A 14,232-nucleotide genomic window follows, 5' to 3' on the forward strand; every position below is an offset into this window, starting at 1 on the left:
AGATTTGGGTTGTAAATCATCTGACAGTTACCTTCCAAGCCAGGTCTGATTGCATGGTTACCTCATTCGCCTGCAGTACTGTAAACTATTCATAGGGCTGAATTTTTCCATACCTGTAATTTAAATGGTTCTCTTTTCGTCGTTTCTTTCAGGCTCTGCTCTGCTCTCCCTCAAAAAGAGTGTTTAATACAGGCTTGCTGATTATAATTGGGTTTTGGAGTTGGAAGGGTTTCAGCCGTCTTCTCTTGAGTGAGAGTGACAACCACTTGAACCCTTTTCTGTTTGGAAATATGTTTTATGTTCAGAATTCATGCACTTTTTGCTGTTTGCACTCAGTTCTGGGATGTATCTTGGCATTTTTTATTTTTTTAAATTTTTTGCCAATGTCACGGTCATGTTGCTCTCGCTCTCTCTTGACCGATTACCAGCAAACAGGGAGTCACTAAATCAGCTCAGTGAAACCCTTTAACACCAGATCTCAGTCTCCTTTACTTACTATCTGCTTTATCTTGCCCTGCTTCCTTCCTTCCAGTTTCTCCAGTCCAGTTCACTTTTCAAAGTGGACAGAATCCTGGCAAGGTGTCAGAATCTATAAACGTTTGTAAATTAGCCATAAGTGCATTACATTTAGTTATAAGAATGACTGTTAAAGACATGAAACTGAAGGAACTAAGTTATTAAAATGGAATGTGAATGAGAGTATGCAAATGCAGTGCATTCAGGGTAACAGATCTTTCCCAGGCAGCTCGAACTCAGTTCATGTGTGTTACTTGGTAAAATGACACATCACTCCTATATTTCCCAAACAGATAAATGAAGCATTGCCTTGTTTGCATTCACTTGTTATTTTTTGTTTTGTTTTGTTGTAATTAATTTTGAATTATTTGAATTAATTTATTTGTTTTATTTAAATCTATTTTATTTATTAATTTATTTTTATATATTTATTCATTCATTCATTCATTCATTTTAATTAATTTGTTTGTTTTATCATCATTTTGTTTTTTACTTTATTTTTTTATTTTAATTGTTTTTTTTTCTCATTTTATTTTACAAGACTTTTTTGCTTTATGATGTTCTTTAATTCATTTGTTAATTCATTTTATTTTTATTTTATAGAAATGACTGAATGTAGAGAATTCTTTTTTAGATGGCCACATCTATTCACTTTTTATTGTACTGAAAGAAATATTGTATGTTATTTTTGTTGTGAAAAATAAACATTAAGGACATGAGGGTGATTAAAAAATGTTCATTTTTAGGTGAACTACATGTAAGTATAAAAGTATGACTGTAAAAGAGACCTATAGCATACGTTCATATAATTTTTCCCACCCTCATTAGACAGATCTTGCATCAGTCTTGCACTTTCTTGAAGCAAGTTAACACAGGCAATTCTTAGAGTATTTGAGCTGGTCATTTTACAAGGCTCATCAGCAGGGACACCTCTGTGACACCTGTGCATCCCACTCTTCCTCAGAATAAGGTTCCTCCCGTGGTGACAGAACCTGTCCTGAAAGGGTTAACCATCTGCCATTTTATTCCCACGGGAGAATGCCTGTGGGGTGCCGGGTGAACGTGTGGTGCACCAAACCTTGATGCTGTTTGTCTGCAGCTAATCGCCTCCCTCTCAGATGAGTGCTTGCGTAAACGGAGAGGAAGAGCTACTGGGCGAAATAGATGAACGTGTTGACTCAATCCTAATCCCGCTTCCTTCCTGTCTGGCCTGGGAAATGGAACATATGCAGCCTAGATCACATCCAAAGCGTCTGCCAAATTTAACACCAATGCTGGCTTTCTCTCATGCATTGGCTCTTATAGGTCTTATAGGATACACAGGGTGAAAAGACTCACTTCTATATGTAATCTTTTCCATTTACAAAAGCGACAGTCATACAGACTCTTCAGGTTCCATAGGTTGGAGTGACAGTCACTGAGGCAGCGCTATAGAGACCCCACAGCAGGCGGTAAACCGAAGGATAGAGATCATTCACAATGGCTTGTGTCACATTTGGCATTCCTTTCCGTCTGCCTCAGAAGAAACGTAGGAACAATTCCACTGCCACCTTTGCCAAACCGTTGTTGTGATAGCCCTGCTTTCTGACGCTCTCACCAGGGTGTACGTAGACCATTTCCCATCACCTCCAGGGTCACCAGAGATCACCTTCCTGGATGTCCGTGACTGTAAATTAGCCGTCGACATGTCACAGGATACAGACAGGAACTCTTGGGGAAAACCTGCTAGTCTCAGTTGTTCAGTGCTTTGAAAATCCGTCTGTGTTGCTGACGAAGCGCTTCTCCTCCGTTCCCATTTCCCCAGGTCATTTTTAGTGCTTGTGTTTATTTAAGGAGGGCATTGTTTTCGTTTCAAGGATGATATAGCAATTCTGCTTCTGGCGGCCTTTTTGGGAGGCTGTTTTAGTACGGGACTATGATCCAGACATCTGTTATTCTCATATGTGCAAAACTTCCCTGGACTCTTATGTCACATTCAAAATTATATTAGTATGTCACGTTGGACACCTGAATGGAAAAAGTACGTCAAATGAAATCAAACCCTTTCCTCACGTTTTTGTTTTGAGAGCTCATTGGGCTCAACCCTTCCAGCGCCGTCTTCAAAATGCTGTTCTTTAATAATAACAAGCGTCAGTGAAGTGGAACATTTTTGCTGAATTTGAACTTCCTTCTGGTCCAGGCCAAGTCAAACATCATCTTACTGATACGATGAAAGCATATATGGGTTTTGGCAGTGTGTAAACGAAATAAGGGTGGCCTGTAGTCTCAGAAGACCAAAAAAGGCAATAAAACTACTATGTTCATCATGATTTGTTTCAGAGTAAGTCCATTTGCAGCCTGAATCTCAAATTGTCATCAGTTAAGAGTATTATTTGCTTAATTATTAGGCACCAATTTAAAACAGCTGCTGAATTTGAAATAATGCATAATAATGTTTTTTTTTTTTTTTTATCAAAAATACATATCTATTTGAATATATTTTAAAATGTAATTTTATTCCTGTGATGGTAAAGCTGATTTTTTAGCATCATTACTCCAGTCTTCAGTGTCACATGATCCTTCAGAAATTATACTAATATGCTGATGCTGTTCAAAAAATATTTATAATTTTTTTTTTTTTTTTTTTGCATATTTTAATATTTGTAATGTCGTTATTTTTTCAGGATTCTTTGATGAAATTTCAGCAGACCTGCACGTATTTTAAAGAAATGTTTTTTAACATTATACATTAAATGTCATTTTTTTATCAATTTAATGCAACCTTGCTGAATTCATGTATTCTTTAAAAAGATAAAAAATCTTACTGACCCTTGCTGACCTCTAAATCTTACTGGCTTTGAACAATATAGTGTACTTTTCCTTTTTCGTTTTCATTTTTCGTTTGGAATCCTCATTGGGATTCCTTTCAGTAATGCCACTTTGTTTCTGCAATCCCTGCTTCCTGATTCTGCTCAGGTCGAGGTCAGTGACTCTGACCCCGGGGCTAATCCTGGATTAATCTGGAACTCAAGCAGTCTTTGCTTCTGCCGCCTCACGACTTAAGCCCTGGCGCTGTGAGCCTGATGTATTTACATTGGCGGGAATGAGTATTTCTTTAAGATTGAGAAAGACAGGAGAGTTCAACAGCTGTTCAGTTTCTTTCTGATTCAGCCTTCTCAGACAATATCATACTGTACGTCGTCCACATTTCAAATATCCCGTGATCCGTTCAGTCTATTTTGGGCAATATTGTGTCAATCAGGAAAAGGTCTCTTTCTAACATACACTTGATCCCTGGACAGCCGAGGCGTCCCACCCTCCTGAGGTCAGGGCACATGAGGGCAACGCGTGTGAGAGGCAGACGACCCGGATTGATCGCTGTTGAGAGAACGCTTGTTAATAAAACATGTCTGTGGTGATAGAGAGCTATGTTTTCACAGATGTGTCTAATTCAAAGCAAGCTGTCTCTCTCCTTCACAATTCAGGCTTCATAACAGATACTGTGCACTGAAACTACCTTTGGTTTATTGACATTCAGGCTTTTCTTGTAGGAAATGGATTTTCCATCAGATGTGTGGTTTTAAACACAAGTGACACTTTCATTGATTTCACCTGTCTTTCACTTCATCTTTAATATCAAACAGGAGGAGGAAGTGGTTCAAATTTGGGTTATTATGCTTATGTTTTTGATATGGCTATTTACAAATTCTTCTAGCCATGCCAGCTCAATTTCATGTGTTTTTGTGTTATGTATTTGTTATGTTTTGTATTATGAGTTTTGTTCTTGCTATTGCCACAAGGGGTGGTATAGTAGGTTTTAGACCGCTTCATAAATTATTCTCCATACCCAGTTTTCTCGTTCAGGTCAAATAATCTGCAACATTTTGAAGAAAAGTTGGTTAAAGATGTTTACGGAATTAAACCGGTATTATCAATGTTTTTTTAGTGTAATTTAGAAACTATTATAATTCGTTAATATATATATATATATTTTTTTTTTTTAATTTTTTATTTAAAGTTTTAGTAATTTAACTGTTTTTTGAAATTTTTTTCATGTCTATTTTTTATTTAAGTTTTTGTTATTTTGGATTAAATCAACTAAACTAAATTTATTTATTTAAACTGAATGAAAATTAGAAATGTTGCCTTGGAAACTAGCTAAAAATAGTTTATTTTTAAATATATTTATTTACGCATTTGCATATTTGCAAAGACTATATTTCTGATCTTTTAAAACGTTTAAATTGTTTTTATTGTTTGTTGCTCAGTCTTGTACACACACGGATGCCCACAATCACAGGGTTAAAATTATATCTTTGAGAATAGAAAAATGCAGGCTGCATGATGGGAGTTTGGGTCGGAGGTGGTGATGCATGTTGATGAGCGCAAACATTTTTAAATGATCCTGAAACAGATCTGATGTGACGCATACAACAGCTGTGGGTTCAGTCTGTGGGTCGAAAGACATTAGCAGATGTAGTTTATTAGATGTGCTCATTACAGATGAAATCACCAGCGAAGAAACAGAGTATACCTGAAAACACCTCAAAACATATGTGCATTTTAAAGTGCAAAAGAATTGCACACCTCCTAAATGCTGCAGATTTATAAGGTCACGCAGATGTAAACTGGGGTGCATGGCTATTTGGCCATATAACCTTATGACTGTGGCTGAATTTTATTTTATTTTATTAAAAAAAGTAAAAAGGACATATTTTTATTTTTTTAATGCATTTTAAGCAACCTATCCTTGTCTTATCCTTTTCTTTTTTACAAATATTTAATTCTTTGTGCCAGAATATATAGGGAGAAATCTGTTTAAACTAGAACTTTCAGCAACTTTATCACATTCTTTCTTTAAACAGTTCTGTTTTATTCCACTCCACACTTGTTGTGTTCTATAATGGCCTTTCTGTTGCTCTCAGCTGCGATTAAAACAGGTCCAATCTAAACAACAAGAGTATGCTAGACCTACTTTCCAGTAGTTTTAGAAGCATTCCTTCACCGTTGTATCATCTTTTGATCCTGGAGGCCAAGAAAAACTCTGTCTGTGTATGTGTGTGTGTGTGTGTGTGTGAGAGAGAGAGAGAGAGAGAGAGAGAGAGAGAGAGAGAGAGAGAGAGGCTGAGAAACAAGTGTTTATTAATTTATGACACAAAAAGATGGTGCCTTTTAACGGCATGAGTCATAGTGTCAGGATTAATGAAACTGTACTTGGAGCTGATAAAGACGCCCCTTACCTCATATACAGCCAGGCTTCCAGAATTTTATATATGAATCAGGTGCAACATCCGGCTGGAATATATTAGGGATAAATACAGCTTTCTGTCTCTCTGCTCTCTGTGAGCTCTTATCTGTGTCTTACAGGAAATCAGCATGTGTGAGTTGTCAGAACAATAACACAAGTGCACTGCGGCATGCAGTGGGTTGGACTGCTGCCATCTGTGTGTGTGTGTGTGTGTGTGTGTGTATGAGAGTGTGTGTGCTGCTCTGCCAACTGTACCACACGCAGACACAAGGCAAGCTGTTCTACATGGACAGGCATCGATGAGGGTCACATAATGATATACTGTAGTATACAAACTTTAAAGGCCTTAAAGGAATGGCCTGATGGGAAAAAAAAAGGAAATTCACCCATCAGTTAATTACTCATATCATTCCAAATCTGTACGACTGACTTTCTTTCTTCTGTGGAATGCAAATATTAATAAGCAGAGAGTTTTGGTTCCCTGAACAAAATAGGAACTAAAACTGTTTGGTTATCAGCATACAAAAAATTATTTGTTTTGTGTTCGGCAGAAGAAATAAACTTACTGTATACAGGTTTGGAAAGATGTAAGGGTGAGAATGATTACAAATTGTTGTTGTTATTATTGTTTTAATTTTTTTTATTATTATTATTTTTTTAATTCTTAGAGTATATTTTATCAGAAAATACTGTTTCAGTAATTTAACGTCAGAATGTCACATTTAATTGAATGTGTTAATTGCCATTTCTGTACTAGCAATTTCTGAGTAAAAATGCTTTACCAACTTTTTTTTTCCCTTTTTCCTGGTAGATTTTCTTTTTGGTGGGAAGTTGGGAACTGCTACCCTTAACTTTAAATAGCCTTACTATATTGCCTTTCTCAAATATTCCTTTATTTGACCTTCATCTCCCTTCTTTTATGCTCATAATTTACTAATCAGGCTCATGTTACACGATTTAAGTAGACATACAGTATAAATAGCAGGTGTTTGGTGGTTGTCAAGCTGTAGCAAAGAAAGCACAAGTTCACACCATAAATTTCAGTGCAAAGTGACATTTTGGGCAAAGCAAAGACATTATTAAAAAAAATTAAATGTGTTAAAACTTGTGAATTTTAATGGCTGCTTAGCAAGACTCTTAAACACAGCTGTCTACTCAATGTACGAGCCAGTCTTATAAAAAAAAAAACAGTGACATTATTGCCAGACTTCTTGATTCATCTTTTACTAATATAGCTTTTAGTCTTGGCTACATTTCTGGTATTTTTACACTTGCATAGGGCAATCTCACCCAAATACCACTTTAATCATTTTTATACAGACTTTAAGGTTGGTTATAGTTCAGTTAGGGGTATCATGTCCTGGAAGATGTGTATAGGTGGAAACTGCTATTTATATGGAAGTGCTTTCTGTGTGTCACCTGCACCTCTTAAACTGTAATTATCACTTCATGAGTCTAGAGTATGTCACTTCTGCTTGTGCGTGCGAGCGAGTGAGCAGTACACAGTCATATGGCATATACTTTCGCTGTGAAGAGCAATGATGTAGGTTCTGGCTTTGTCCGCGGACCGCCTGCATACATGGTGTCATGCTAATCCCAAACCACCCTCATCTCTCTCTTCCTCCTCTCTTCAAGGCCAGACTGGATTTCACACAGGAACTTGCGTTTGGCAGCAGCTCTTTTATTTAACCAAATTTGAAACTGGAGAAATCTGCCACAGGATGGATTGTCAGTTCTTGCTGTATAAAGACAATAGCAGTACTAGCAATCTGGACTCCGGAATAGTGATGTTGTTGAATGATAATTATTATTAGAACAAATGTTTCCACTTTAAAATAAAATTTTTGACATGAAGGAAAATTAAAATGAAATCAAAATTAATTTTTACTTTTGCCATTTGTGTCTCCAAATACAGATCATATTCTGGAGTAAATGATGCTGTGTATGTGTAAATAGGCGTATATCAAAACATTCAAACTACGCAATGTTGGTTTATGTAGGACGAGAGAATTCCCAAATACTCTTATGGAAAAAATGTTACGAATAATACATGAAGACATTTTGTGTAAAGTTTATTTCAAAGATAAGTGTTCCCCGGCGTCAACAAAAAACGATGAGACCTTTCGTAATATCTGCTCTTGCAGCCAAAATCAAGCATACTTAACGGTACAAAGTGAACAGCTGACCAACATATAAAGAAATGAATCATTTACAAGCTAATGTTATTCACCAGCTGTTTTGTCTTTCTAATACAAAAAAAGATTTTAATCTTTGAATATGTGAACTCTGGATGTCTCTCAGCTGTGGAAAGTGTGTTAGAAAAGCAGTTTTCTTTGATGGAGAATGAAGTTTAGCCGTTGTTACAACAATATTTTATGTAGTTTTTCACTTTTTAATGTCAAGCACACTTACTAATCCAGATGTACTGGCGGGATAGTATTGGTAGCCCTTTGTTCAATACAGTAACCACTGCATAGGGGCCGCTGACTGAATCATACCAACTGCAACTAACGCTATGGGAAGTGACTTTATCCAGCAGCTTATGATTGTAATGCTATGGGAACATGTATCTTTGTGGGTTTTGGATCAGAGTTGAGCCAGCATGCATGCTCTGCAATTGTTTTTGGCCAACAACTGGAAAAGCCAGTCAGGAAGAAAGAGGTCAGTGCTGCAAATCTCAGTACCATCATGTATAGCAAGCATGGATTAGAGCTGATCTCACATACCCACATCAAAACTCCCACCAGGTCGCATTACCTACCTTAGGGTTTACCAGAGCATATGGCGTGAAGGAAGTGAGAAGGTTTTCAGTTGATTGGAGAAACTCCGAGCATGTGAGAAGGTAGAAGAACAGAAGGGGCAGAACATAACAGCAGTATTTGGGAAAGGATATCCCTCTGTCTCTTCCTGCTACACTGCTCATGTGAAGAAGAGAGTGGGCATGTATCCGTGAGAGTGGGAATTGTAAAAAAGGCTAAAAAGTGCAAGTACGGGTCAGGTTACTTACTCGTTAGCAACACCAAGTTCTAGTTTTCCTCCAGCAAGCCATTTCATGCTACAGAGGCGAAGCAGAGAGGGGCCATTCTCAAGTCTCCAGTGTGTGTGTGTAAAACAGACCCCCCAGTAGTCACCAACTTAGACTACGCAAGGTAATGCTGTTCCTCAAGGGCTTATCTGGCTCCACTTGACTGGATTTTCACAGGTCTTTCACCTAAAGGTTGAAAACTGATCTATCAAAGAATGCTGTGGTTTTGGTAGACGTTGGCCTTGTAGATCCAATTAAGACCAGTTTTGTGGTTATTTTTGCAATATTTCAGCACCACAACTGTTTTATTAGTCTGTCTGACCTGTCTTCATCTTAATCCAAATCAGACACTATGGTAGTAGCTCATTTCCAAAACCTACTGTAGGCTATGTCCAAAACCAAAAGCTGATTTCATAGGGTCTTCCTGGTATGCTGTCTAATAAACACCCAAGATGGTCATTGAAGTTAAAGGAATTGTTAAATAGAAATATATCTCATTTAGATTTGAAAACTATTAATACAAAAAATAATCTCATTACAGATGCACTTTTTTTCAACACTGTATTTGTGTAAACTATGTAAATGGTCCAATTGTCAGAGTATCATATTGTTAGCATTGCATCTTGGCTCTGTCTTTTATTGCCTCTAGGTAGACTCTTGCCTGATATTGTCTAAAGGAAGCTGTTGGCTCATGTGTCCGGATGGATCCAAGATAGACGTTGAGCTGTTGGTATTGGAGTACAGGGATCTTTAGACAGTTGGTCTTGTTTCCACAGGTGGCCCTCTGTCTTGCAAGAGAGAAAGGGATGGAATGAGAGAGTTTGGGGTTTTAAAGTCAAGGTAGAGAACAAGAGAAAAGCGAGATAAAAGTAGCATTTAGTTTTTGGCATGCACAGTCTCCGCTTGGTATTTACTCTGGTTTCGTCAGGTCCGACCAATTGCCAAGCCTTAGAGCAGAAGCGAGCTTTGTGCATTTACAGACACAATGCATATTTGAATTCCTATAATAGTAAATGTACATTTCCCCTCCCAGTAGAACATTCCAGACTTTAAACACTAGTGTTTTCTTTGAGGGCTCCAGCAACTAGATTTGCTTCATGGCTCGACAAAAATCATTGAATACACGTGGTGAATATCCTGTCGAAGTGTTATGTGGTGGACAAAATAGCTGTGCTGTCTTGCTTCTGATTTATTAAAGCTGCTTGTATGGGCAAAGATTTGAACAGACCCCTAACCTTCCATATAGGTATTAACATTTAATGTCGCTCCGTTTGTTTGAGAAGAAGTGTGCTACTGCTTTGCTAATCCACCACTCCCATCCCAGCATCATGATGATGTAGTGTGAGACTGAGCTCATGGTCTCGTGTGTGAAAGCTTCACCTGTGTCTTAAGTGGAAACACACACTGGTGTGAGTGAGGTCTGAGCCAGCAGATGGTCAGTCAGAAGGGCTGCTAAAACAAACAGATGTTTAGGAGATGCTGACAGACGTGCTGAAAGGAGCTGGAACTACTATGTTGAATCTGCTTTTCTTGCTTTCTCTTTTTCACTCTTTCTCTTTTTTATTATTATTCTTTTTTTCTTGCTCTTTTGATTTCTTTGTTTTTCATTCTTTCTTTTAATTCTGTTTTGCTTGATATTAGGCTCAGACTTTTTCTTTCACTCTTTTCTTGTTCCTTTTTTAATTTTTACTTTCTTTCACACTTTATTTTTTATCTTCTCTCTTTCTTGCTCTCTTTCTTTATTTCTGTTCATGTCTATCCACACATAGCTTACATGATGGATTCATTGTTCCGCCTTGAGCTGAAACACAAATAATCTCACAGACGGAGGCTCACACACACAAACACACACACCATTGTGACAGCTGTCAATCAAAGCCCTGACCTCAAAACACAACCTTTGCTCGTGGATATATTAAATCAAACTAAGCAAACAGAGCAATGGTAATGTGATTAATCAGAGAGTATTGTGCTTGTGAATTCAGGGCCTGTGTCAGGCAGATAAACCGGTAATTCTTCATTGGATTTGTTTTGATAAATTACTAAAATTAGAATTTATTTTTAATCGTTATCTCTACTGGGTGATTCCGGACTTGTTGATTGACAGACACACTGAAGAGACGTGTGTGTTCTTTGTCCTCTGTGACCTGTGTTTAACACCAGGTTAACGGCTGTCTGTTAACTGTTTTACGCCCTCCATGAATTTGATCATATTTACACAAAAATTTTAATATAGTATATTTTCTATATAATTTCTTACATATTCTTTAAATGGAAGGCAGGGCTTCTGTAGTAGCAATCCCAGTATATATATATATCTTTTGTTTAATTTATTGATTCTTTTTCTTCTTGTATTTTTCTCTCTCTCTCTCCTTCTCAGATCTCACTATGTTTGTGTGTCTCTAAGATAAGATTGGAAAATCTGAAGAAGACATAATTACAGATTCGGTTGCCATGTTTTGTGCCTGTAATAACAAATGGTCTATTACCTCATTAAGGTGAAATAGATTGAGTATTCTTTGTTGTGAACTGTGGCCAAAACTATTTTGTTATTGTCAAGTTGCCATGTTTTTATGATATGTATTTAAGCAATTATGGAAATGGAATGAAACTGGGAGTGGAGCGCTACTTCTCTCTGTGTAAATCTTTCTAAAACAAACAGTGTCGTAGCAATAACTATCTTGTCTGTTTTCACTGATTGACCTGAATTTTCTCTCTCATTCTGCAGATCTGAGGTCTACAGGTACAGCCCATCACTTCTCTTTCCTGTTGAATACATCAGACTATCGCATCCTGCGCATGGATGAGGATCACGACCGCATGTATGTGGGCAGCAAAGACTACATACTGTCCCTGGACCTCCACGACATCAACCGAGAACCCCTCATAGTAAGAACCAACACAAATCACTGCATCTGCCTCCCACCAACATAGATGGATAGATAGGTGCATAGATTTAGTTATTTTGTTTTGTTTTTTAAATTGTTTATGGTTTATGAATTTATCATTTATAAAAATATTTGTTTTATTTATTTATTAAATTTTGTATATTTTTATGATATATATATATATATATATATATATATATATATATATATATATATATATATATATATATATATATATATATATATATATATATATATATTACTGTTTTTGCTTTTTATTTTATTTTTAATTTAAAGAAAGATGTTCACTCTGTTTTGGGTTCAGTTCCTGGACATGCACAAGCCATAACCTAAATTACTGTATTCCTCTATCTGTTACTTTTACTGATTAGCTCACAGCAATGCAGGAAACTGCCTATTAAATTCTATAAAACTAAAGCCTGGATATATTGGGAACCCTGGGGCCTTATAAAAATTCAGGGTGAACATTCCCTGGCTAGTTCTGCTCATTACAGTGAAAGGTTGTTGAGTTAAAGGGGATCGTTTCTGAGATAGTGTGTCATTGTTGTGACAAATGGGATTGACCTTTCTCTCTCATACGTTCTCTTTCAGATACACTGGCCTGTTTCCCCACAGAGGAAGACGGAGTGTGTTTTAAGTGGCAAAGACACAAACGTGAGTGCCGTCTTTGCTTCTACTCCGCTCACATACTATGATCTGGAAGGCCATGAAAACCTGAAAACAGCATTCCTGAAAATCGGTCAGCGCATCAAATTAGAAAACTGGAGCTAAATGTTATCTAATTCCTCCAATAATTATTTCAGACAGTGTTATAACAATATACACATCCCATTTTTCAGTTTACAGTTAACATTTGCTCACAAGAAATCTTTTAGACATCTCAACTCATCTCGATAACTCCAGCCAGCACTCACTTATGAAACACTACAGTACATCTACAGTATGTGACATCTGTTTGTGGTTTGGATTTTAAACTGTAAATGTCATTAAAAATACACAGCATGTATAAAGTTGTTTGGTCAGGGACAGGTCTACAGCCCTCAAGCTCAACAAAAAAAATATATGCTGATATAAATGAAGTGAAAGTGAGATATTCAGGTTTAGGAGTAGTGCTGAGGCCAGATGTATGTGTTACAAACCTCAACCTTCCTGGTCAGAAACCACACACAAAAACATATGCACTCATAGATATTCAGAGAAGAAAAACAGATGCTAGATCCAGGATGAGATGAACTCGAACCGGTCAAATTCCTAGATTTGCGGACATACAGTATGAAATCAGACATGCGGTTTAGTGGTCTGGTAAAGAAACTGTGCATCACCTGATTTTCTGCACATCTGTGGGGTGCATTTCATTTGGGTTATTTTGTTGTGCTCTGGTATGGTTACTTAGTGTCAGTTTGGTTGTGGGATGTGATGGGTTTTAACCACAGCTCATGAATTATTAATAATGTTGAATGCACTTGCTGTGAAATGAATCCTCATGTAGTTTTTTATGGGTACATTTCTGATTTGACTCTTTTGAACTATTGAATGTAAAATTGCTGAAATACATGCCAGTACAGAGTTTAAAAACTTAGGAAATAATTGGATGCTTATTTTCTTGTGATTTCCTATTAAAACAGGAAGTTATACATTTTTAATTGGGATAGTCTATGAATGCATGTTTGTTGATGAATCCAAAATTTTGGGACAAGATACTGATACTTATATTCAACAAGGATGCATTAAAATGATCAAAAGTGACAATAAATACATTTATAATGTTACAAACAATTTCCATTTCAAATAAATGTTGTTCTTTGATACTTTTCTATTCATCAAAGAAATCCTGAGAAAAATGTTTCACAATTTCCACAAAAATATTAAGCAGCACGGCTGTTTTCAACAATGATAATAATAAGAAATGTTTCTTGAGCAGCATATTAGAATGATTTCTGAAGGATCATGTGACGTGCAGAGTAATGGCTGCTAAATAAATTAATACATTGCATTTTAATATATAAAATATAATATATGTTTTATTGTAATAATAATTCACAATATTTTTACTGTAGTTTTGACCAAATAAATGTAGCCTTGGTGAGCATAAGTGACTTCTTGCAATTTTTTTTTTTTTTTTTAAATCTTACCAACCCCGAATTTTTAAAGGGTCTGTGTATCAAAACAAAATTAATAGAGCAACTGCGTCATGATGAGTATTATCATAAACTGTCATTGCCTACTGGCACTTTCTCTTTGAGGTCAGCTACAGTGAAAGTGGAGCAACAAAGTTTAAGTTTGAAATTATTTAAAAAGCTGAAATGTTTCACACAATTTTACATTTTTTTTTTATGTCTGGTCTAAGGGCTTTTTTGATCAGTCTGTCACATACTGTACATGTGTGAAAATAATTACTGTGATTGTTTCCTCTCTCAGGGCGAGTGCGGTAATTTCATCCGTCTGATCGAGCCGTGGAACAGGACACACTTGTATGTGTGCGGGACGGGCGCCTACAACCCAGTGTGCACTTATGTCAACAGAGGACGCAAGCCTATGGTAAGAGTGGGGTAACA

At 36.6% G+C, this 14,232-nt stretch overlaps 1 protein-coding gene across 2 annotated transcripts in view; it reads left to right on the plus strand.

Moving 5' to 3' along the window:
* Nucleotides 1–14,232, plus strand: part of LOC109098322 (semaphorin-3F-like) — a 61,118-nt gene that overhangs the window by 22,351 nt on the left and 24,535 nt on the right. For both annotated transcript variants that reach the window (XM_042733874.1, XM_042733875.1), the window contains exons 3-5: nucleotides 11,497–11,657; nucleotides 12,269–12,331; nucleotides 14,096–14,215. In XM_042733874.1, coding sequence (XP_042589808.1) covers nucleotides 11,497–11,657; nucleotides 12,269–12,331; nucleotides 14,096–14,215 — 344 coding nt within the window. The remainder of the gene's footprint in view (nucleotides 1–11,496; nucleotides 11,658–12,268; nucleotides 12,332–14,095; nucleotides 14,216–14,232) is intronic.

This window comes from Cyprinus carpio, chromosome B11 (genome assembly GCF_018340385.1).
Source record: "Cyprinus carpio isolate SPL01 chromosome B11, ASM1834038v1, whole genome shotgun sequence".
Classification (NCBI taxonomy): Eukaryota; Metazoa; Chordata; class Actinopteri; order Cypriniformes; family Cyprinidae; genus Cyprinus; species Cyprinus carpio.